Source organism: Choristoneura fumiferana, chromosome Z (assembly GCF_025370935.1).
Source record: "Choristoneura fumiferana chromosome Z, NRCan_CFum_1, whole genome shotgun sequence".
In the NCBI taxonomy this organism is placed as follows: domain Eukaryota; kingdom Metazoa; phylum Arthropoda; class Insecta; order Lepidoptera; family Tortricidae; genus Choristoneura; species Choristoneura fumiferana.
In genome coordinates, this window is record NC_133472.1 from 21,782,048 (window position 1) to 21,807,045 (window position 24,998).

The 24,998-nt window shown below is 39.4% G+C and overlaps 2 protein-coding genes and 1 pseudogene across 4 annotated transcripts in view; 2 read left to right on the top strand and 1 right to left on the bottom strand.

The window, feature by feature from the left end:
• The first annotated feature begins 2,548 nt into the window (after positions 1 to 2,548).
• On the top strand, positions 2,549 to 4,555 carry LOC141431349 (tubulin beta-4B chain-like; annotated as a pseudogene).
• A 775-nt stretch (positions 4,556 to 5,330) lies between these two features.
• On the top strand, positions 5,331 to 19,003 carry LOC141431373 (uncharacterized). Its single transcript, XM_074092547.1, has 5 exons — positions 5,331 to 5,428; positions 5,983 to 6,158; positions 8,365 to 8,537; positions 15,326 to 15,492; positions 17,893 to 19,003. Exons 2-5 carry the CDS (start codon positions 5,990 to 5,992, stop codon positions 18,086 to 18,088), a joined length of 705 nt encoding a protein of 234 aa, XP_073948648.1. The 5' UTR covers positions 5,331 to 5,428; positions 5,983 to 5,989; the 3' UTR covers positions 18,089 to 19,003.
• Positions 19,004 to 19,406: 403 nt separating this feature from the next.
• Positions 19,407 to 24,998, bottom strand: part of mus101 (mutagen-sensitive 101) — a 32,824-nt gene continuing 27,232 nt past the window's right edge. For all 3 annotated transcript variants that reach the window (XM_074092537.1, XM_074092527.1, XM_074092517.1), the window contains 3 exons: positions 24,627 to 24,857; positions 21,935 to 22,158; positions 19,407 to 20,786 (listed from right to left, as the gene is read on the bottom strand). In XM_074092537.1, the coding sequence (XP_073948638.1) occupies positions 20,588 to 20,786; positions 21,935 to 22,158; positions 24,627 to 24,857 (654 nt within the window). In that variant the 3' untranslated portion in view covers positions 19,407 to 20,587. The remainder of the gene's footprint in view (positions 20,787 to 21,934; positions 22,159 to 24,626; positions 24,858 to 24,998) is intronic.

Below are 24,998 nucleotides of genomic sequence, written 5' to 3' on the forward strand. Positions count from 1 at the left end.
TAATGAGCTGCCCGACTGTTTAACCTTAAATGAGCTTCTTGACAGAGTTCTAGACCACTAGACTTATTTTCTTCCTTTTAGTTTTTAAGGCAGTCGGGTTTTTTGATTTTTTAAATTTAATGTTTTTTTTCTGAATTCAATACTTGTTCAGAATTATTATAAAATTATGATGCGAGCTTGAATTATTGAACACTGTCCCTGTTTTGTTCTTAATTCCTCTACATTCCGGGCATGTCCCGCAGATACCAACAATTTTCCTTATGAAACGGTTTGTGGTTGAAATTTTATATTGAGTGATACTCACAAAACTGGTCTTCAAAATAATACTCATTTTGATCTGAAAACGATATTTAGTTTATTACTAGCGATATAAGAACAATTATATAATTTTCCGATTATTTAAGAAAACCATTAAGATAGCTTTATCTTTTTGTTTTATAGTAAAAGTACAACTTAACATGAGGTATACAAACCCTGACATAACCAAAATAAAAACTACTGTTTGAATAAATTTTACTTACCTCGTGTAATTTTAATGACCAAAAATGAATTCACAACCTTTTGCCTACCCAAATCACGGTAATTTTGTATTATAAATGAACTAGCTTTTGCCCGCGGCTTCGCCTGCGTATAATTCGGTTATCGCGCGCTGTTCCCTGGGGAGCTGCATTTTTCCGGGATAAAAAGTAGCCTATGTCACTCTCTGGCCTATAAACCAACTCTCTATGCCAAAAATCATCCGATCCGTCGATCCGTTTCGACATGAAAGACTGACAAACATACATACACACAAACTCACACACATTTTCGCATTATAATATTACTATGGATATATATGGATACGTGATAGTGATAGGTTTGATTTTTGTCACAATGTCGCGATGAAATTACGATGAAATTTCAAAACGTCAGAGCCTCAGAGCCAATAAAGTTGCGGACGCTAGGTGGCGCTGATGTCGCGCACAGAGCCAATACGTACCTATTGTATTGTACCTAATGTTTGAAGGTTGCGTTTTTGTTCATTGTCGTTTTTGTCGTGGATCATTAATGTGGAGGAAGACCACAATTGGAAGATCTCTCTTCAGGCAGATGTTGGTAGTCCGAAGGAATAAAGTGGAGCATCAGAGAATTCTAATCCTTATCTATAATAATAGATGGCGCTAGACGTCGCTACAAACAGCTACATCCGTGAGCTCTTAGGCCAAGCACGCACCACGATTTAAATTTTTGCGACACGATTTTAGATTCGTTCTGTATGTATATCGCAGAAAATCGCTGCGTTTTTTTTCGCATGTGCGCGCGCTTACATATATACATACACACGTTGCATTTTTGCGACAAAACTATCGCACGACTAAAAATCGTAGTGCGCGCTTGGCTTTAAGGGCCCCATACACGGTACGATTCGTCTGTAAAGAGCCATACACTGTCGATTCATCGTTACGATATTCATGATTGCATGGGATTTAGTTGCGATCCCAAAATCGTCTTCGATAAAGTAATTCGGGTTTCGGGTGAAATCGGAAGAATTCGTGTGGCAATTGTCTTTTTGAGTTAGCAGCAATCCATCACGCGAAGAGTGCACCCGTTGTGTTTTCATTGATTTATAAAGAGCAGTTAAAATCAGCACCTACTTATTTATTTAGTTTGTTATTTTTTGGTTCCATGAGGAGTCAACTTAATCAGGGTATTTCTGTAAATAGCCAATCACGGGAAGTTGTTTATAATGTATATAAATATTTTATAAAGAAGCTGAAAGTTTCAAGAAAAGTGTTGATCGTAAATATTTTAACAAGTTTCAAGAGCGAGTTAAAGAAGCAACGGGGATTTCGAAAAGTACATTTAAAAACATTAAACGAAAGCAGACAAAAAAAAACATTTGACATACCCAAGAAAAGTGTATACAGTATAACAACAGCTCTATGTACTTCCAAATAAAAGTAATTAAAGGGCCCCATACACGGTACGATTCGTCAGTACGATCCGTCGCTTCAGACCGATCGAAACGACGAATCAATAGTGTATGTCAAGATCGTTGACGATTTATTTAGTCGTTTCGATCTCCGACATCGTCTTCGATGAAGTAAATCGGTAACCATCTTGACATACACTATCGATTCGTCGTTTCGATCGGTCTGAAGCGACGGATCGTACAGACGAATCGTACCGTGTATGGAGCCCTTAAGTTAAGGCGGGGTGTTCTGTGTTTAAATTAACGATGGAAGAATTCGAAAATGCTGATTTTGTTTTATTTGTATGATGACAAAAAGTCATATTGTCTTAGAATTAGAAATAGATAAAGAAGCGTAATGTTATTACAGTAAGGTTTATTTTGTACTGATAGGTATTCTTGACATAACTTTTTACGGTAACATTTGAAAAGTTTTGAAGTTGATAACAGTTCATAACAGAACAGAATCGCATATATCACGATCGCGTGTCATCGTCTATACCCGAAGCATGCTTCTAAAATCCGAAGGTTTTTTTAAGAGCTGACCCGTGGAGCTGACGGAGTGTACAAACTCTTGGCCAAGATGAAATAATTTTGTTCATTGAATCTCGCAGGCCGCGCGTAAAGTAAAAGACGGTCAGTATAGTTTATTTGAAGCCTGATGTAGGAAGAGACTTTATGTTTGTATCTTTTAATTATTTATTTGATTTTATATAATTTATTTATTTTATTATATTTAAATTCTCAGTTTGTAACGTAACTATGAGAGAAATTGTTCATTTACAAGTCGGGCGATGCGGTAACCAAATAGGATCTAAGGTTAGTGCTGTTTGGTAGAAAGATGTTTAATGAATACCAATACCTACCCGTTGCAGAAAAATTGTTATCACAACTTAGATGTCGATTGTCTTAGAAGACATGTGTAGATACTAGATAGATATAGTTAAACGCACGTGCTGAAGGTTTCGCATATATGTTCAAAGGCAGAAAAAACTAAGTTTGTACTTTATTGTAAGACCCTCCTGGCAAAAAGCTGATTACAGACGAGGAGAGTAAATAGTAGTTACTTATAAGTAGATGAACCTTTAAATGAACTAGAACAATTATGATACGTTTATGCAAGATATATGTGTGTTAATTATTTTAACCTTAAAATAAATCGAGGAGGAATCATAAGACTATTATAATAATTTATTTTTCAGTTTTGGGAGGTGATAAGTGATGAGCACGGTATTAACCCGAGAGGTGAGTACGATGGCGACTCGGAGCTGCAACTAGAACGTCTCAATGTATACTACAATGAGGGTTCCACCGGAAGATACGTACCGAGGGCAATATTGGTTGACCTTGAACCTGGTACTATGGACTCCTTACGGTCTGAACCGCACGGAGAATTATTTCGACCTGACAGTATCGTTTTTGGTCAAGCAGGAGCTGGAAATAATTGGGCTAAAGGACATTTTACCGAAGGAGCCGATATCCTAGAGTCAGTTCTCGACGTTATTAGGAAAGAAGCAGAAGGATGCGACTGCCTTCAAGGATTCCAACTGGTTCACTCAATAGGTGGTGGAACGGGATCGGGGTTGGGAACCTTACTTTTGTCTAATTTACGCGAAGAATATCCAGATAGAATTGTTGTCAGTTTTTCTGTGGTACCTAGTCCAAAAGTATCTGACACTGTAGTGGAACCTTATAACGCAACTCTTTCACTCAATCAGTTGATTGAAAATACAGATCAGACCTATTGTATAGATAATGAAGCGTTGTACGACATTTGCTTTAGAACATTAAAACTGAAAACTCCAACGTATGGCGACCTGAACCATCTGGTGTCTGCGACGATGTCGGGCGTGACGACCTGTTTGCGCTTCCCGGGCCAGCTGAATGCTGATCTCCGCAAGTTGGCCGTTAACATGGTCCCTTTCCCGCGCCTGCACTTTTTCATGCCGGGCTTCGCGCCCCTGACGTCGCGCGGCAGCCAGCAGTACCGCGCGCTATCCGTGCCCGAGCTGACGCAGCAAATGTTCGACGCTAAGAACATGATGGCGGCGTGTGATCCGCGCCACGGCCGCTACCTTACCGTCGCCGCAGTTTTCCGCGGCCGAATGTCCATGAAGGAAGTAGATGAACAAATGCTGAATATTCGAAATAAAAATAAAGATTTTTTTGTAGAATGGATACCTAACAATGTGAAAACAGCGGTTTGCGACATACCACCAAGGGGTCTTAAAATGTCTTCCACTTTCATAGGCAATACGACAGCCATTCAAGAGGTGTTCAAAAGAATTTCCGAGCAGTTCACTTCAATGTTTAGAAGAAAAGCATTCCTTCATTGGTACACAGGTGAAGGCATGGACGAGTCAGACTTTACAGAAGCAGACAACAATTTGAGTGATCTTATTTCAGAATACCAACAATACCAAGATGCTACTTTAGGGACCAAGAATTTGAAGGCGAGGAAGAAGTATCTGCAGAAGAAATCGAGCAAGAATAATACGGATAGGTACTCGTATAAGTCAAGTCAGGCTCATGATTTACCTACTGTTTGTTTTTTTGTTAAACATACATTTTGTTAAAAATAAAGTCATCGTCTTTCCTAAATAATTGCTTTCCTACATGAATTGTAAGTTTGTAGAGTAATAAGACATGGTCATACAGCGTATATTTTGCTTAGGGGATGGGCCCTGCTACATAATACGGGTACTTATATAAACACCTACAAATGTTTGTACGGCACTCTCGTTGCAACCATCCGACTCGCACTTGGATATCATTATGTTTTTTTATGGAAAAAAGTAGGTAGGTATGTATTTTTTGATGTTAATTTTTTACATCTATCGGAAAATCAGTTAAATATTAGCCAAGATCAATATGATGAAGATAAACTTGTTACCTATTTATATAAGCTGAGTTGTTTTTTACGTAGGTCATTGTAATGTTCTTATTACATACTAGCTTTAGCCCGCGGCTTCGCCCGCGTGGAATCGCGCGCTGTTCCCTCGGGTCCGGAACTGCATTTTTCGGGATAAAAAGTAGCCTACGTCAGTCTCTGGCCCATAAACTATCTCTATGCCAAAAATCATACTGTCGATCCGTCGCTCCGTTTCGACGTGAAAGACAGACAAACATTCAAACACACACACTTTCGCATTTTTATAATATTATAAGTAATAAGTATAAGTATGGATGTAGATACTTACTGCCAGCTGTGACGTCATGGTCAAAACATAACTTTTTGAGCGGCCGACAAGCGTTGATGACAAGTCATTTAGCAAATTACATGCTTCACGTACTCAATGAAAAGTCATAGACATACCATTATAAAGTTGCAAGTCGCGGTAAAGATAGCAACTATAAATAGTCGACCACATTAACAAGCAATTTGCTCCTCATTCCATCTGCGCTCGCGACAGCGTTTGGTACTTATTCGGCGGCGACATCAGCGCTTGATAGCAAGTACCTACTCGTTAAACCTAGGTAAGAAGTTTTCATACACTAAACGTAACTGAATAAAAACGATATATTCCTTTTATTTATTGTAAACTTCTATTGTGTTCCTTGCCTAAAATCCCACCTGATTCTGCACCTATTTTTTCTTTGATCGAATATGATTTGATACTAATAAATGGATCGTGCAGCGCTGCGGAGTTGCTGTATTTATTGTAACATTAGTAACACTCAGGGGCTGTTTCACCATCCATTGATTAGTGTTAACTGACGGTTAAATGTGATGCCGTCTCTATTTGTTTTATTTGAATAGACGGAGACGGCATCACATTTAACCGTCATTTAACACTAATCAATGGCTGGTGAAACAGCCCCTTAAACTAATTATACTTTAGTGATTTATTCAGGTATTTAGTTAGAGGGTTATGTAACATAATTAAAGTATCACTTAATACTCTAACTACCCCACTACTTTTTTTTCTTTTTTCTTTTTTCTTTAACCCTCTCATTACCCCACTACTTGTATACTAATACAAATTCTTATTCGTGAAGTAATCATCATCATCAGAACTTGTTTTAATCAGGTTTGAGATGGGTTTCAAAAGACTGTGGGATTCAAAATGCCCTATGGTATGGGATAAATGGGAAGTTGATGGCGTAACATGGACTGTACAAGATTTACCGCCAGCGGATGACGAACTTGCGGTCCAGCTTCTTTTGGAACAATTCTGTCCAGACGAGACATTATGTTCTACACTAGGTTAGTTGCAAATATTTATTTGACTAATACTATTAAAAAACAATTAGAAAACTAAGGGGCTGTTTCACCATCCATTGATTAGTGTTAACTGGCGGTTAGGTGTGATGCCGTCTCTATTTGTTTTGTTCGAGTAGACGGAGACGGCGCATCACATTTAACTGGCGGTTAACAATACAATACATACCCCTAAATCGACATATATGTACCTATAGGCTACGTACTTAATTTTCATTGCAAGTTTTTTTGCTGACTATACTTGTATTGTCATTCAACCAAGAATTAGGCATATGTACAGTCGAGTTCATAAACTTGTGAGATTTTTTTTTATCAAGAATATCTATATTGTTTACGGCGTAGAAGCGTGTTCAGATGTTTTGATCAAATTTTTTCTCACAAGTTTATGAACTCGACTGTACATATACTCTATTTGTACGGCAGGCGAAAATACGTACTATGGGCAACCTTTTGCATGTATCTCTAAATGTCATTCTAAAACATGATACAACAAGTTTTATTGTCTTAAGTGACCACTAACAGCCAGTAGTTTGAAAATTTGTTCTAAGATAAAATGATAAAAAGTGCGTCGGACCAAATATTTAAAGTCAGTCAGTTTCAAGTCAGTCCGACCTAGGGTTGCCAACTTTTATTAGAAGAATAGAAGTACAGTGTTGTAGAGGCTGGAAGTAAGCAATAGATGAACGAGTTAATTTGAAAGCCGATCCGAAGGGATAATACGAGTTCATCTATTGCAATTTTGGCCAAGACTAAACATTGTGCTTTTCACGACCACTGCGAGGAAATAAAAAACATTTTCACCTCAGCACCTCAAACAGCCAGGTTTTGCTATGAGAATCCAGTGAGCAAAATCGCATTTTATTACTAGACACTTTTTCGTTCCGAAGTGAAAACCTCTCTGACTGGTCTGGCACTCTTAACTTTTTAGTGACTTTTCAAAGATGTAATGGCGACTGTAGGTACGTATCATTTTTGAGTAAAGGTTTCCAAATATGATTATTATTTTTGTTTGTAAATAATCGTATTATTTATATAATATTTACATTGTTTGTTTTGTAAATGGGTAAGTATATGTGATTTTATTCTAACTTATGTTCTCGCTGCTGAGGTGAAAGTTGTATATGTCACACGAGACCAAAGTTTTTTTGCATCTCGTGTGTTTGTATCCCTCACTGCTCTCAGGATTCTAACCTAGAATCACTCGCTACGCTCCTGATTCAATTATAGGATACTTCGCTTGCTCGGGATTCAAATTCAACACTCGCACCAAAAAACAACTTTGGTCTCTTGTTGTACAAATAACTATTATCACAAAACAAACAATAACAATTCAAAGACTGCGTTGCTCCCGCTGTGTGACACTCTTTACAGGCCCGGATAATACCGACATAGAAATACCAACCCGATTTTTCTTGTAAACGCCCAAGAAACGGGTGTAGAATGATTGGTATAACAACTTTTGGTATATTTTCACTGGATATAACAACATTTCATATAACATCATTGGATATAATCACTCAAGGGACATAATAAACTTTTGGTATAACAACAATCAGTATAATTTCATGGCGTATAATATTAAAATGCGATTTTGCTCACTCATTTTTCATAGGAAAACCTGCGTGTTTGAGGTGCTTAGGTGAGAATTATGTTCTCACTGCTGAGGTGAAAAGCTGTATGTATCACCCAAGACCAAAGTTTTTTTGCATCTCGTGTGTTTGAGAATCCCTCGCTGGTCTCAGGATTCTAACCTAGCGAGTGCGCTACGCTCGTGATTCAATTATACAATCCTTCGCTTACTCGGGATCACTCGTAGCACAAAACAACTTTGCTCTCTTGTTGCACAAATCACTATTTTCCACGCAGATTTCGAAGGCGAAACTCAGTAACGCAACCTTTTTGAGCTAGTGAGGTGTAAGCAATTTTTTTGCGAGATTAGTACCTAATGCGACGAGAAAGCAACACTGATAAGATGGCAATAGTGATTTGAAACCACTTTGAAGTAGGCAACCTAATTAATTATATTTATGTATGCTAAAATACTGACCAAGTGCTAGTACCTAAGACTTGTGTTCCGTCTGTGTTCTATCCGCAATGCATGTGTTTGTTTGTGATGCCAATGAGTAGGTACTTACAACTACCGAACTTATTACCTAAAATTACCTAATTACTTTTCTGTTTTAATTTTCAGGTATCGATAAGGACCCTGAATGCTTGCACATTATTGGTAACTTTTGGCGAAAATCCATATCTCAACGTATGAGTGTAGCCTGCTACAAAGAAGTTGGAGATAACAAAATTTTGGCTGGCTTTAATATCTGTATCGTCAAATGTATTGACGACGAAAAATCAAAAGATAAACAGGTACGCAGAACTTAATTAAATACCAGTTTTTTTTTGACTGGATGGCAAACGACCAAGTGGGTCAAAGTCAAAGTCAAAGTCAAAATATCTTTATTCAATTTAGGCTATAACAAGCACTTATGAATGTCAAAAAAAATCTACCACCGTTTCGGAAAAACCTCTGCTGAGAACTTAAAAAAATATATATTAAAAAGTAACTTTGTCTCACGGAGTGAGCAAAATGCGATTTTGCTCACTGATTTTTAATAGCAAAACCTGCTGTTTGAGCTGCTGAGGTGAAAAAAGTATTTGTTACTTTGACCGTATGAATGAACTACCTAAGTGGTAAGTATTACATACTTTAGTAACTTTTACCATTTCGATCTCTTTGTAGTAGAATGTACATCATTAAATTAAAAATAAACGGAAAGTAACTAATTATTAACTTAACTAAAACTAGAAAAAATATACCTATACAAAAGGCTACCCTTGCGGCATGCACCTAAAGATGCTGGTAGGTTATTTATTTATCTCCAAATAATTATATTATGTACCTAACCTACATATTGAGTTTATTGTACTGGCCTAAAAAACAATTTAATAAGGCAACCACTTCGCATAGATAGGTATACAGTATGATTAAATAAACGGGTCACTCACTCGCTACACCAAGCTGATAAGACCTCGTTGAATGACCAGCTTATTTATTACAATACTAGCGCCCCGTCCCGACTCCGCACGGGTACAATATTCAAAACTAGCTTTTGCCCGCGGCTTCGCTCGCGTTAAATTTGGGGTAGCACAGATTTACTTTCTGCGATCTTTTTTTCGTGTTTAAATTGATTTTTCGGAGGATTAAATTTGCAAATTTTCGAATTCAGAATTCAGTCAGGGGTGGAATTTTTAACAGACTTCAAAAAAAGGAGGAGGTTATCAATTCGAAAAAATTTCGATTTTTTTTTTTTTATTAATCTTTGTTACCTCAGAACTCCGTCATTTATGAACCGATTTCAAAATTTTTTTTTGAGTTCGTCTAGGAATGCTTTCAATTAGGTCCCATAAGCAGCAAATTAGGATCTGATGATCGGATCTTAAGGAAATCGAAGGAACTCTTCAAATATTGTAGGGACACCTATGGTAATTTGGATATATTTAGCAGTAACTCGTGCATTTGCTCTTGCAAATCATAATTTGATGAAGTGGAACTGAGGATGAAGACCAGATTTGACCAACGGAACTACTACTATCAATAACAAGTATTTCACGGGTTAAATTTAAATTATCATGATTAATATACTTACCTAGATAAGCGACTAAGAAGAAGCTTTAAGTTAATGATTCTTTCGAACTGATCTGATGCTGAAGCCAGAAGGTAGGCGACGGAACTCTGTTATAAAACAACGTAACTAAGTCGTGTTTGGGCTTAATGGAATAGTTGTGAGATGTTCTTTGGCTACGAATCACTAAAAAGTGAGAAATAAAGAAAAAAATTTAACAAAAAAGTAAAACCGACTCCAAAAAAATAAAAAAATAACAAAAAATGGAACCGACTACAAAACCCTTGAAAATATTTTTTTAGGTAAGTAGGTACGTTCTAGCTCGAAGTCGGTGACTCAGCACGACCCAGCAGGAGGGATTGAAACCCATAGTATGTAGGTGAAGTAGACGACTATTGTGAATTGTCCCACTCCTGCTGGCTCGTGCTGAGGCACCGACTTCGAGCTAGTACGTACCTACTTACCTAGAAAAATATTTTCAAGGGTTTTGTAGTCGGTTCCATTTTTTGTTATTTTTTATTTTTTTGGAGTCGGTTTTACTTTTTTGTTAATTTTTTTAGAAAACCTACTTGTTTCTTTTGCCCATGACTTCGTACCTACGCGACATAGGATTCCCGTGGGATAGGAATAAGTTCATTCAATAGAAAACCACACTGTCCGCGATTAAACTGAAACAGGCTTCTATTATTTAGGGTATCGATTTTTAAAAAGCTTTCACTAATAGTTTTTTCTCAAACATGCTCGGAAATGTATGCGTTAATGTCACGAAATGGAGACATGAAGTTTCTCATTTATGGCTCCCTACCACCTCCCTACATTACTTCTTGGCCTAGTCCATGAAGTATGTATGAAAATCCATTATTGTCCGCTGCTCTAACTTTTTAAATTTGCTTACTAACATTAAACTGACAAAGGAAAAATTACGAACAGCCAACCACCACTACTCTGTAAGCATTTGCGATACTGCAATGCGATGTGATGTGATATATGGATGTATGGATGGATGGATGGATGGATGGATGGATGGATGGATGGAAGGATGGACGGACCGGACGGACCGGACGGATGGATGGATGGATGGATGGACGGACGGACGGACGGACGGACGGACGGACGGACGGACGGACGGACGGACGGACGGACGGACGGACGGACGGGCGGACGGCGGGCGGACGGACGGATGGACGGACGGACGGACGGACGGACGGACGGATGGATGGATGGACGTATGGATGGATGGACGGACGAACGGATGGACGGACGGACGGACGGATAGATGGATGGACGGACGGACGGACGGACGGACGGACGGTCGGACGGATGGATGGATGGATGGACGGATGGATGGATGAACGGATGGATGGGTGGACGGACGGATGGATGGACGGACGGATGGATGGACGGACGGATGGATGGATGGACGGATGGATGGACGGACGGATGGATGGACGGACGGATGGATGGACGGACGGATGGATGGACGGACGGACGGATGGACGGACGGATGGATGGACGGACGGATGGATGGACGGACGGATGGATGGACGGACGGATGGATGGATGGACGGATGGACGGATGGACGGACGGATGGATGGACGGACGGATGGATGGACGGACGGATGGATGGACGGACGCATGAATGGACGGACGGATGGATGGACGGACGGATGGATGGATGGACGGACGGATGGCGGGATGGACGGATGGAAGGATGGACGGATGAATGGATGGACGGATAGACGGATGGATGGACGGATGGATGGGACGGACGGACGGACGGACGGATGGACGGACGGACGGATGGACGGACGGACGGATGGATGGATGGATGGATGAAATATTTCCTCACATTGTTTGAGAAAAGCACTATACAAACCTCGGCCAGAACAGGGATTGCTGGACTCGTTTTATCCGGTCTACCCCGAACTCGTCCATCAATCCCTTACTTCATGGCCTCTGCAGTAATGTACTATTATTTTAAATCAGCTCAGTTGTTTCAGAGATTACCCCCAATAAACAAAGAAACAGACAAAGTTTAAAAAGACAAAAAATCCTTACACAGTGCACTTCTATGATCCTTTATCCACTTACTTAAATGTATGTGAAATTTAGGTCTGTAAAATCTGTAGTTTAAGCTACGCGTTGTCTGTCAGTCAGTCAGCCAGTCACGGTATTTCGTAGCACGGTATACTGTTTTATAGGTATGGATAAACTTTGTTACGTAATGAATTGATTGGTTTGGCGTAGGTACTAATGTGTCCTAACCGTTAAGGAGTTATACCTCCTTAACCCCTGAGTTGTAACTCCTTACAGCTAGAATACGCAAATTAATATTTATCTTTAAAAACCTTCGTCATGTTGCTAACCCAAAAATTATAAGAATTGTGTACTTTGCGCTATGCCAATCACTACTCTCATACTGTATTTCGTCTTTGGGCGGTGCACATAAAACCCACATCCTGAAACTGGAGCGAGCCCAAAGGGCAGTACTTAAAGTGAGCCAATCGCTACCTTATCTATATCCAACAACCAGTTTATACGAACAATCAAAAGTCCTTACTGTACGGCAACTTTTTATCCTGCATATCATACTTAAGCAGCACTCACACGTTCCATTTGATCCGATTTCCTTATCGGGTAAACGCAGAAAAGATAGGGTCTGTCCCACCCCTTAGTTTAATACCCGTTTTTCTCACAGATTCTTCTGTTTCCTAGGAGGAACCAATTGGCTCCAGAGCCTGGATTATAATGCAACAGAAAACTTGCTACATACAATATCATAGAACCACAATTAGCTACTTACGCACTCACACACACACACACACACACACACACACACACACACACACACACACACACACACACGCACACACACACACATCATTTTTTTTGTATTGTATTTTAAACTCCTTACCTTACCTTTTATACAAATGTAAGTCCATATTGTTGCGGGCACCCGAGGGTCAGAGACCTGGTGACCTGACACACAGGTTCTACCTAGTTTGGGTACCAGTCTCCCCCACACAAGTCTGTAATAACTAATTAGGTATGAATTATGAAATGTACATTGTTATTTTTGTAACTTGGTGGTGGAGAAGAAATAAATAAAGTTATTATTATTATTATTATACCTTACAGCATCTGCTCACCTAAATAACCAGAATGAAAACCTGTATTATGATATTAAAAGAAACTTAGGTACAGTCACCAGCACCAATATCTGACACAACAGGCGTGCATAAATATCTGATACGACTCTATTTCTAGGGCCGGAAGGACGTGTCAGATATTTTTGCACGCTCCGCAGTGGCAGGTATTGATGCTGGTGACTGTACTCTAACTCCGAACCGTTAAGGAGTTTTTACCTTCCATCATCAGCTCATCAACATGAGATGATGTCTATCAGACGCAAATACTTAAATAGCTTGAGAAAAATATATGAAAAACGTAATGCGTGCCTACAAAATTTGAGGGTTGCCCTCGATTTCCCTGTGATACCGACATCAGATCTTGATTTGGTGACAATGGGGCCACCTCGCGAGTATACTCTTTCGAATAAAACATTTTTTTTTAAATAAGAAAGAAAAAGCAGTTAGTTAACTCATATTCAACACGCGTTTAATTAAATAATAGAAAAATGTCATGAATTATTCCTAATCGTAATTATATCCGGAATACGGAAATTCGTCGAAGAACTAACTAAAGTCACTGACATAGCTAGAAAAATTGCAATTGGCAGGCCTCATCGCTCGAAGAACAGATAATGGTTGGGCGAGAAGACGAAGGGTTGGCAGGCCTCCCTCCAGATGGAATGACGACATCGTGAGATTTGCGGGAACCGGTGGTTGCAAGTGGCGAGTTGTCGTTCATTGTAATTTATTTGTATTGTAATATTATTGATTATATGTATGTTAGTCTGTAAGGTATTTTTTGTATGGGCCAAGTTGCCCGAAATAAATGGAATTATTACGAGTATTTATTGTGGAGTTTTAAGGGGTAGGCCTTTGTCCAGCAGTGGACCTCTTCCGGCTGATGATGACGAATTATATCGCATCCATATTCATACGTTTTGCCTCTTTTAAGCACTTAATAATGGTCACGAAGGTGACTACTTAAAAAAAACATTTTTCTCTTTCTTTTGCGGAGTAAATTTCAAACGTTTTCGGAATTGGGCCTCGCTTTTTATAGGCGTTACCATGCCTTTCACGGTCTCAGAAGTCAGAGCCAGTCAGAGGAAGACCGCGATGGGAGACTCAGTGACGCTCTAGCCAGGCAGGCCGCTTCGCTTTAGGCTGAAACGGCAAGCCAGCGCGAGGCTACAAGGCTACTTCGAAACTCGAAACTCGAAGTTCGTATCGTACCGTCCCTTTCGCTCTCGTATTAAATAGTATAAGTGTCAGAGGGATCGCACGACACGAACTTCGAGTTTTGAGTTTCGTAGTAGCCCTCATCATCCCAGCCTATATACGTCCCACTGCTGGGCACAGGCCTCCTCTCAGAACAAGAGGGCTTGGGCCATAGTTCCCACGCGGGCCCAGTGCGGATTGGGAACTTCGCACGCACCATTGAATCACTTCGCAGGTTTGTGCAGGTATCCTCACGATGTTTTCCTTCACCGCAAAGCTCGTGGAAAATTTCAAATGTAATTCCGCACATGAATTCCGAAAAACTCAGAGGTGCGAGCCGGGGTTCGCACCCACGACCCTCTGCTTGAGAGGCGATAGGTCAAACCACTAGGCCACCACCATCGTAGTAGCCCTGCTGGGTTGCAATCTACGAGGGGGTGGGGAGGTAGCCACTGCTAGTACTAGTACTTGTTTAGTTTGCACCTGAATCTTATGACGCTTCTTAGCAAGGATGTGTCGACTTTTTTTCAAGTATGCTACGACTATCGAGTACCTACCTATCCTGCTAAACTAGCAGTGGGGCTAACGTTATGACATGAATCGTAGTATCGATACTATCGATAGTTTCACTCTATCGATAGGGGGACATTAGCAAAACAATCGATAGGATCGATATTATCGATACCTCGCATGGACTTGCATTTTATACGCGTTACCATGCCTTCCTTCCTTCGCGCTGTCATCGTTAATATACCATTACCTCTCATATTTCATTTTCTTTATTTTTTTACCGTAGATACAACGGCAAAACCTACTAGACACTGGCAAAATTGTCCTCCAATGGACAGAGACATTTAAAAAAAAAAACAACAACCATGCCTTCTCGAAAAAAAACTTGGTGATCAGATTTTTCAATTGATTATTCATCAGTAGGTACTATGACAGGATTTTCGAAAATCCCACGGAAATGGGCAATGCGGGATATTAAACTCATTACTATGGAGTATTGTGTAAATATGTACTTATAAAGATCTACGCATACGATCGCGGGCAAAAGCTAGTAATTTAATAAAAACACGACGACCCTATAGGTAGGTACGGCACGTCAGTGTACGACATCATACCTTGAATCCAAGTTCTATTTAACTAGGTAGGTACCTATAATTCACATTTATGTCACTTTAGGAAGAATCTGGCGGTTTCGTGGAACTTATGAAAACACTGGAATATCTGGACTTGAAATGCGACATCTTTGAAAAACTGTGCGTGGATAAATACGTGTACGGTGTGGGCCTGTTCGTCACACGGGAGAATAGAGGCCTTAAGCTTGGTGCCAAGTTACTAGCCGCTAGGTGAGTAGAAGTATGTAATCGAATGGTAGGTCTTAGGGATAATAACAGCCCCCCTTATCGCATCATCGCATTTTTGTTCAGGCTCCTATGCCTAAGCAGCCTATACTTAGTCTCGAGTCTTATGCATAAGGAGATCCCACCGCAAAATTCTGCACCATCTGTCTTTAATCGAAAATCAACTTAACTATAAATATCTATAATAATCGATTACACATTGGGTTAAACACCACCACAGGATTGTCTACTTAAACGCGATATACAAAATATTTGCTTCATATCGAATTATGTATATAATTTCTTTCTTGTTCCTTTCCTTTTCTTGCAATCCGGCTTTGGTTCCTCGGTGCGCGAGTCCGACTCGCACTTGGCCGGTTCTTTTTTTCACAATAAAACCACTCTTTTTTCTCTTTCTATTTTAATCTGTAAAAGAAATGTATTGTTTGAGTCAATATTTTTGACAAAAGTTGATATATCCTCTTCTGAAGTTCGTGCCGTCACGCACGGGATGGATTTGGTAGGTACCTACCATTAAAGTTTAGATTAAAAAAAAGTACAACCGAATTGATAACCTCCTCCTTTTTTTGAAGTCGGTTAGTAAAAGGGCCACAATGAAAACCAGTGCTGTGGTTTGCCGCAATATCATGCCGAATGTGACCATATTCGCATCGCACTTTTCGCCACTTTTTGCATACGAGTAGGTAATGAGCAGCGTAACTTTGGTGCGGGTGACGTCATATTCATGACGTGAATCACATATAGAATGCTTTTAAAACAAAATTACAACACTGCATTGATTCTTAAAAATTTAGTCGTGATGTAAATTTAAAATACGATGTGAATAAAATATTTTACTGGGTAGGTAATCTTAACACCTGCTAAAATGTAGGTATTCCTTATTTCTGTCCATTGTAAAGGTTGCCTGGAAGAGATCGCTCTGAAGCGATAAGGCCGCCTATTGCTTACTTTAGAAAATCTCTATGTATATACTTGTGTTTTCTGTACTGCTTACTGTGTTGGTGTGCAATAAAGAGTTATTGTATTGTATTGTAATCTAATTGTAACAAAAAATATTTTTCCTCGAGTAAGTGAAATAACACAACAATTAATGTTTCGTTGAATGACAAAGTATTAAGATTGCATCATACTCGTTTTTATTTACATACTTACTTGTAAATAATGATTTATTTCAATCAATAATTTATTGTGCATATAAATTTCTCATCTACACTAACAAACACTAACACCACAATATACGTAACAACTTAGTTGTGTGTATTGTGCTAACACTACAAATTGGCGTTGTACTGATCATAATCCTCATAACCGAACCTGGAGCAAAATATTCTTGAAGGTCAAAACCTTTCTACATGTAAATCATTTTTAGGGTTCCGGAGCCAATATGGCAAAAACGGAACCCTTATAGTTTCGCCATGTCTGTCTGTCCGTCCATCCCCGGCTTTGCTCAGGGACTATCAATGCTAGAAATCTGTAATTTTGCACGGATATATATGTAAATCATGCCGACAAAATGGTACAAAAAACTAAAAAAAAAATTTTTACGGTACCTCCCATAGGCGTAATGTGGGGTTGATTTTTTTTTCTCATCCAACCCTATAGTGTGGGGTATCGTTGGATAGGTCTTTTAAAACCATTGGGGGGTTTGCTACGACGGACGATTTTTCGATTCATTGATTTTTTTTGCGAAATATTCAACTTTTCACTTACATGAGAAATTTAACAATTATAATCTAATATGAGCGTACGTTTGCGTATTCGCATTCACAGAGAAAGAAATGGTAGGTACTTACCTAACTAAATTACATTTATTTTTTATTTTCTGTGTACTAGAATTAACTATACTTATAATAACACTAACGCCTATGGATTTTAAATTATTAAAAAAAAGGTTTTTTATTAAATGCAGACAACCCTATATATCAACGTGTTTACAACGTTCACAATCAAACAGCGCTTACGTTGATATAATATAAAATCTGTTCTATTATCCAATCAAGTTAATAAATAGGTACATACCTGTTAAAGTTTATACCTACCTGGCAACCCAGTAGTTCGTCCAGGTAAACAATATCAAACCCAACGTGTGCACATTCTATCTATATCTGGATGATGATCTTATATCTTATTATCTGGATGATGAAACAAAAAAATATTTAAAAACATAAAAAATAGCCTGGCCAGAATTTTTTTACCAAACCCATCTCTTATTAGAAATTACTAAATTCATTATAAAATACGGTTTATTCTTTTGTCATTTATCAAACCGGTGAAGGTCGATTTAAGTTCGGATCTTAGACCAATACCCACTTTCTTTCTTTAAAACAATTTTATCTCTTTAAGTAAATAAAATCAAGTATCTAATTGCTTAATTTTTCCTAACAGAGAACCTTTGTGTCGCAAATATGGCTTGACCGCAACATCGACCATGTTCACTGGCACTGCCTCGCAGAAACTAGCTGCTCAATGCGGTTACAAGACGGATTTGGAAGTGACCCTTGACGAGCTGGCACAGAATGGAATGAAGTACCCTAAAGGTGATAAGAGAATTATTAAAATTATGTCAAAAAAATATCAATAAACCATTTACTGAATTGCGTACTGAAATGTTACTTGAATTTGAAATACCATCAACGAATATATATTACGTACTTTCACAGCATTGTAAAACTGGGCATATTTTTTTATCATTTCATTGCACCGGTATTTAAAGTGTAAAAAAATATGTAAATACCTATTTGCACTAGCCAAACGGTACTAGTGTTGTGAAAAACGCTCATTTCCGAGGCTTAAAGACTCGTACCCTAAAGACTCGAGGTTTAACTACTCAGAGGCCGCAAAGACGATTTCAAGCATCCATGCGCATAAAATAAGCCAATTTAATCCTCAAGTGTAGTCGAGTCTTTAAGCCTCGAAATGAGCATTATCCACAACTCTAGACGGTACACATACCTATAAATTGAGTGTTACATAGACCGTGTTATTTTTGATTTTCGTTAAAATGAAGGGAACATTCAACTGGTCAAATATGAATCGTGAATTCGTGACCCACTGTAGAACCTTTTCGTTAGAAAAAGTCATAGTGACATGCCATTTTGAGAGGGATTTTATTATGACTCTTATGTGAGATGTATGTGAGGCGAAAGCTCGTCGAACGTACAACTGTGGGTCAGGAATCAAATGGTTCGACCTTGGTTCGACGGTACGTGCTACCTACCAAAGCCGCTAATACCCAAATTTCATAGTTGGGGATCGTTCTTACCTGTGCTAGATAGATACAAGGGTAAAAAAAAACTTTCAGCCTTTATAAAATAACGAATCTTAAGCGATAAGGCCGCCTATTGCTTACCTTGTAATTTTCCCTCTGTGTATCTGTTTTCTGTATCGCTTACTATTTCTGGTGTACCTACAATAAAGAGTCTTTGTATTGTATTGTATTGAAGGTCAGGCCGTCGCGGGCTCTTATCTTACTTATTATAGTACCTCTAGTATTCAATTTTACAAGCTTTTATTTAGTTTCACCTGTCCCGTTGTCTGTCTGTTATCAAATCTTGCAAGTTAAATTTGACCAACTTCCAGTAGTCAGATTGACTTGAAATTTGGAATACTTATGTAAATCGCGTGACAACACAATAATCTCGTAGTGACATCCTGGTAGACCAGCCAGGATCGTCTCCGCAGGACGGAACTCTTCAACGGTTTAGCATCGACTTGAAATTTGGTATGCAAATGTAGTTTGGGTGACAATGCAAGTACAGTCAACAAAAAGTACAGTCGGCAAAAAAGCTTGTATTTAAAATGATGTTTTTATGGTTAGGTTGTTCCATTCCGTCGTAGATCAGCTGGTGTAATCAATCACTAAGGCTTTAGACGTAAGTTCATAATAAATATAAAACGGATCAGTGAAAATCATTTATTTCGATGTACTTGTAGTAATTACAATAAATGGTAATGCCGTATTTAAATTTACAAGCTAAATACATATAGCAAATGAGTCAACATCACTTGTATCATCCATCAGGTATCAAAAATCGATTTATTTAAATACTCCCAATCACTCCTCGACACTATCTTTAAATATACTCAGCGGCACATAATTTGGCCCACTCCACATACAAAATTACATATTACTGCATACATTTGAGGGCCACATCTTTTGCCGTTGGAGAAAACATTTATACACTTAATATTCATTCAAAAATCAATTCCCTACAATCCATGTCAAGAGTACCTATCATGTGAAATCGTTAAGGGTTTCTGTAACTAATATAACAGTGTCACAAATTACTTCCAATTCCAATTTTATTTATTGGTTCACAGATTTGATTGACAAACATATCTGCCGCACCTTCTTTATACAAATTTAATATGAAAAATCGTCATATAATATGAAGGATTAAATCAGCTGGTGTGAATATATATATTTTTTAATATACATGTTTATATATAAATATTCACACATAAACTGTGTACTGATTATATTCTCTTTGGCAGTTGTCGCTCGAATAAATACACTCACTGCTAATGACACCGCAGCAGGCGGTTGCCCCCCTGGTAGGTGAACATAACTGCTGTCAAACGCTGGTATCGCATTTGTTATATAGTAACTATATTATGCGAGTTGCGATGTTTCTCTCGATTAAAAAAATGTTAGTAAATAAGTAGATAAAGGCAAAACTTAAACTAAAATTGGTTAAGTGAGTGTCGATTAGAGGATCCAAAACAGGTTTTCATATCAGAGATTATAGTAATATATAATCTAAGGTCGAGACAGTGCCTTTGTCACACGTACCGGCTGTCAGGCATTCGGCGCCGGGTTTCCGACGGTGATGAGTGGGAATGTGAAGAATCTTTCAAATGTACCAGTGCAAATTACCCGGCACGTCCATACAATTCACCACGATCGATGGTAGGTGTGAAAAAGAACTTACCCCCTCTTTCACCACTCTCTGTTAAATTTCTGCTTTTTGATGAGTCAGATATCTATGATGCCGTATCTGTTTATTTGCCGACTAACCAGACACTGTGTCACAGATACCAAATATAAGAGGAATTTATCAGTAAGTGGCAAAACAGGTCCTTAGTCTGATGGCCTGAACTCTGGGAGGCAGTGTTGGAGCAGATCGGGGCGCGTGCTCTCAGTTAGGAAAGCACTCAGCAGAATGGGCGCGCAAGCCGGCACGCGCCGCGACACCAGCCACTCTTTGTCACGCTGCTTCATTGGGTATCGCTTCGGATCCGTGAAACAAACTGTTATGCTCTCGTCCGAGTAGGGAGGCCTGAAACAGTTCACACATATAGTACAACCATATGTAATGTATAGTCGAATAAACTAAATCGCGTACCAGGAAAGAAATTTGTCGCAGCAAATGTCTTTTACACATTTCATACAATACGTCCACCAATGAAATCGACGTGCAATTTGTTACGCTCTGGTTCGTGATTCAGTCTCCTCGACTTGAAAAATGTCAAGACAATAGAGAAAATGGATGCTTGGTATATTGGTGAGGCTCTGGGGCGTTTCGGCCGTCGTTTCAAGTGTTTAACGACATAAAGAAAAATTTTAACAAAAAAAATTATAACATAAAATTGAACCGACTACAAAAAACCATGAAAATAATTTTCTACCAGTCTGAAGTCGGTAGGACCTATAGTCATCTACCTCATCTACGCACTTTATATTGGGCTTCAGTCACTCCTGCTGGCTCGTGCTGAGGCACCGACCGACTTCAGACTGGTAGAAAATTATTTTCATGGTTTTTTGTAGTCGGTTCAATTTTTTGTTATAACTTTTTTTTTGTTATAATTTTTTTTTCACGCTTATTAGTGTAAAACATCTAAGATACAATAGTGTTATGTCAACTGCTCGTCACCTTTTACGAAAATTGCTTAAAATCGTCTACCTCACCTACAACTATACGAGTATATTGGGCTTCAATCACTCCTGCTGGCTCCTGAGGCACCGACTACAGACTGGTAGAAAATTATTTTCATGGTTTTTTTGTATCGGTTCTATTTTTAGTCTAGTCTAGTCTAGTCGGTTCATAAATGACGGAGTTCTGAGGTAAGAAACATACAATAAAAATACAACCGAATCGATAACCTCCTCGTTTTTTAAAAGTCAGTTAAAAAGTAAAACCGACTCCAAAAAATAACAGAAAATGGAACCGACTACTAAACCCTTGAAAATATTTTTCTAGGTACCTACTAGCTCGAAGTCAGTGACTCAGAACGACCCAGTAGGAGGGATTGAAACCCATAGTATGTAGGTGAGGTAGACGACTATTGTTCCACTCCTGCTGGTTCGTGCTGAGTCAGCGACTTCGAGCTAGAAGGTACCTAGAAAAATATTTTCAAGGTTTTGTAGTCGGTTCGACCCACACGCACACGCATTTATTGGTGTATGCAACAAGTGTGTATGACTAACTGTTCGTCGGTGACCCGTCCGCCGCCGGCGAGGATGAACCTTGCGAGCAGCAGCCGGCGCGCGGCGGACACGTGCAGCAGCGCGACCACGCCGGCGAAGGGCCCGGGCAGCCCGCGCGCGCGCCGCGTGCGCCAGCGGTGCGCCGCCGCCGCCAGCTCGCGCTCGCCCGCGCCCACGCAGGGGAGGCACTCCGCCACGGGGTTGCCCCACTCAAAACCTTCCTCCTGACAATTATTCATTGCATTTTTAAGTTACCATAGTCACCAACACCGATATCTGACACAACAAAGCGTGTATAAATATCTGATATGACTTTATTTCTAGGGCGGCAGTACGGCGTGTCAGATATTTATGCACGCTCCGCTGTGGCAGATATTAATACAGCTTAGGTAACTATATGAATGTTACCGAACGAAGGTGTGAGAGAACGAACGAAGGTATGGAAAGAAGGGGTGGAACAGGTATGGGGAGAGGAAATGGCGGTTGTTAGACGTAATCAAATAATCACGAACTGTGCTGTACGGTGTGCTTTGGGTGTGATTTGTTTAAATAAACGAGCTAAGTGTTTACAAATCTGTGGTACCTTCCTTTACCAATATCCCACAGCAGAATAAGTTTTTGTGAATTAAAATATTTCTTAATGTTATTTGCTGATTGTACATTGAAACAAACTGATTCGTTCATCAGGGTGGAACCTTTTAATAATCAATTTCACTATACTGCCCCCGTTACGAAAAGTGCAGTAACTCGAGTTTTTGTCGAAATTGAGTTAGACACATATTCAGTGTCAACGAGTTCTACAACTTCTTCTTTGACGTATTTACTGTAAATCGTCAGGATCCTTGATTTACAATAAGCATAACTGCAGTAACTCCAGATTGGGGACATGATTTACCAACCATAGGTGCAGTAAGTATAGATACTGCACTGATTTTTGAAGTCGTTGTGTAGTTCGGCTTACGTAAAAAGAGCGCTGAATGACAGTGGAGGGGATGTGTTTGCGCAGGGGTACCGTCGCGCACGAAAAGGTAAAGGTCAAGGTCGACTGCCGAACCAATAGCGCGACGGCACAGCCAAGCCCTTCCTCGCTCCTCACCCGCGCCTCACGTCTTTCCACCCGTTTGGTCGGTTAATTGCTCACTGCGCAGATATATCGCCAGCGCTCTTTTTACGTGAGCCGAACTATACAATATTACATAGTCACTCCTTAACAAAAGTGCAGCTTCTAAAGTTACTGCGTTTACAATTTGGAGAGATCGCGTTTAGTGCTAATGAGCCGTGAAATCATAACTGCAAACTTCTAAAGTTACTGCGGTTGTAATTTGGAGAGATCGCGTTTAGTGCTATTGAACCGCCAAGTCATAACTGCAGCTTCGAAAGTTACTGCAGTTTAGTCGATAACTTTTTCCTATTAACCATTAGGATAACTGCAACCTATCCACTAAACTGTTATCACAACTGCAGTAACTGTAACAGTTACTGCATTTATAATTAGAGATTGTGGTATTCTCGACTATGGAATTCCTAGGCATAAGCGCATTTTGCGTTAAATGCCGCACATGCCAGTGATTTTTTAATACTAAGGGGATGTTTCACAATCCATTGATTAGTGTTAACTAACGGTTAAATGTGATGCCGTCTCCGTCTATTCGAACAAAACAAATAGAGACGGCATCACATTTAACCACCAGTTAACACTAATCAATGGATGATGAAACAGCCCCTGCATTCTGCGTTAAAATATGATTATTTTGGTACATGTTTCATATTCGTAGCTAAAATAGGTTACGAGATACAATTAAAAAAAAAACATAAATCTTTGAACCTCGTTTTCTCGAAAAATAGTCGGATCGAGCTGCACTCTTCGTAACGGGGGCAGTATAATTTCCTTGACAAAAGTATGGGATGTCAATATAGCACAAAAAGTCCCTCCCATATATGTACATTATTCAGTTTTTTTTTGAGCTTCATTGTCATCCAACCTATATATCCGTGACAAGTTTTAAATCGATGCCATTAACTATTGAAGCGTTCTGGAGATGCTCCTGGTCGGACCAACAGAATTTCACTATCAGATTATTGTATGATCGTCTGTGCGCAAGTTGTCAAGAGTATTTTGTCAGAAACAGGTCCGCAAAAAAATACTTTACGAAATACAAAGTAATAAAGATTGTTTTTTTGGAATCTTTTTGTATTTTTTATTTCAATTCCAATTTTTTTTGTTACTTTTACGGTCATCCCGTAAAATCCATATCGAAAATACAAACTGAAATATAGATGCATAGAAAAACCAGAAAAATAAGACCAGTGCTGGGAATCGAACCCAGGTACTCGGCATTCCGTGCCACGTGCTATACCGCTACACCACCACTGGACAGGGATACAGACACGAATTTCTCCTATGCACCACATATCTCAGCCTGTTTGTTTCTTATTTCCAGCACTGGTCTTATTTTTCTGGTTTTTCTATGCATCTATATTTCAGTTTGTATTTTCGATACAAAGTAATAATTTTTGCTTGCTGTTAAATTTGTACCGAATCTTCAGTGCGTGAATTTGACGTAGCCGGTTTTTTTTATTGCGCCGCGCCTGGTCTTTGTATTAAAAATTCAAAATGCTGGTAATAACACTGGCACCTTGTTCAAATTTCTTTCACAGAAATCGTTAACACTTAAATTGCGCGCATAGTTACCGGCAAGAAGGTCCCGGCGGAGGCGCTCCTGGCGATATAAGCAGGGTGGAGCACCCAGCAGCCAGCTGCAATGGAGCTCAGGATGCGTTGGCTGCGCGCAGGCGCCGTGCAGAGAAGGTGTGTTGCCGGCACCGCGTCGCCAGTGTCCGCTCCCGCCTCCGCCTCCGCTTCCGCCAGGTCCGTCACCTCGCCCCCAAGTCGCAGTATCATCTCCACCGTTTCCTCGTGATTCTAAAAACAAATTAGAAAAGTTGAAAAACCGCGCCACTGTCATTTCAAAGTTCAATGTCTCATAAATGTATGAACCAACTTTAATGCAACTTAGCTAAGAACTATCTCGATTAAACTAGTATTCGAATAAAAAAACGCATC

Bases quoted from the DNA above. Each gene is read 5' to 3' on its own strand.
- LOC141431373 (XM_074092547.1), top strand. From the start codon at position 5,990: ATGGGTTTCAAAAGACTGTGGGATTCAAAATGCCCTATGGTATGGGAT. The intron at 8,538-15,325 runs GTACGCAGAACT...ATGTCACTTTAG, and splicing joins AAAAATCAAAAGATAAACAG to GAAGAATCTGGCGGTTTCGT. The intron at 15,493-17,892 runs GTGAGTAGAAGT...TTTTCCTAACAG, and splicing joins GCCAAGTTACTAGCCGCTAG to AGAACCTTTGTGTCGCAAAT.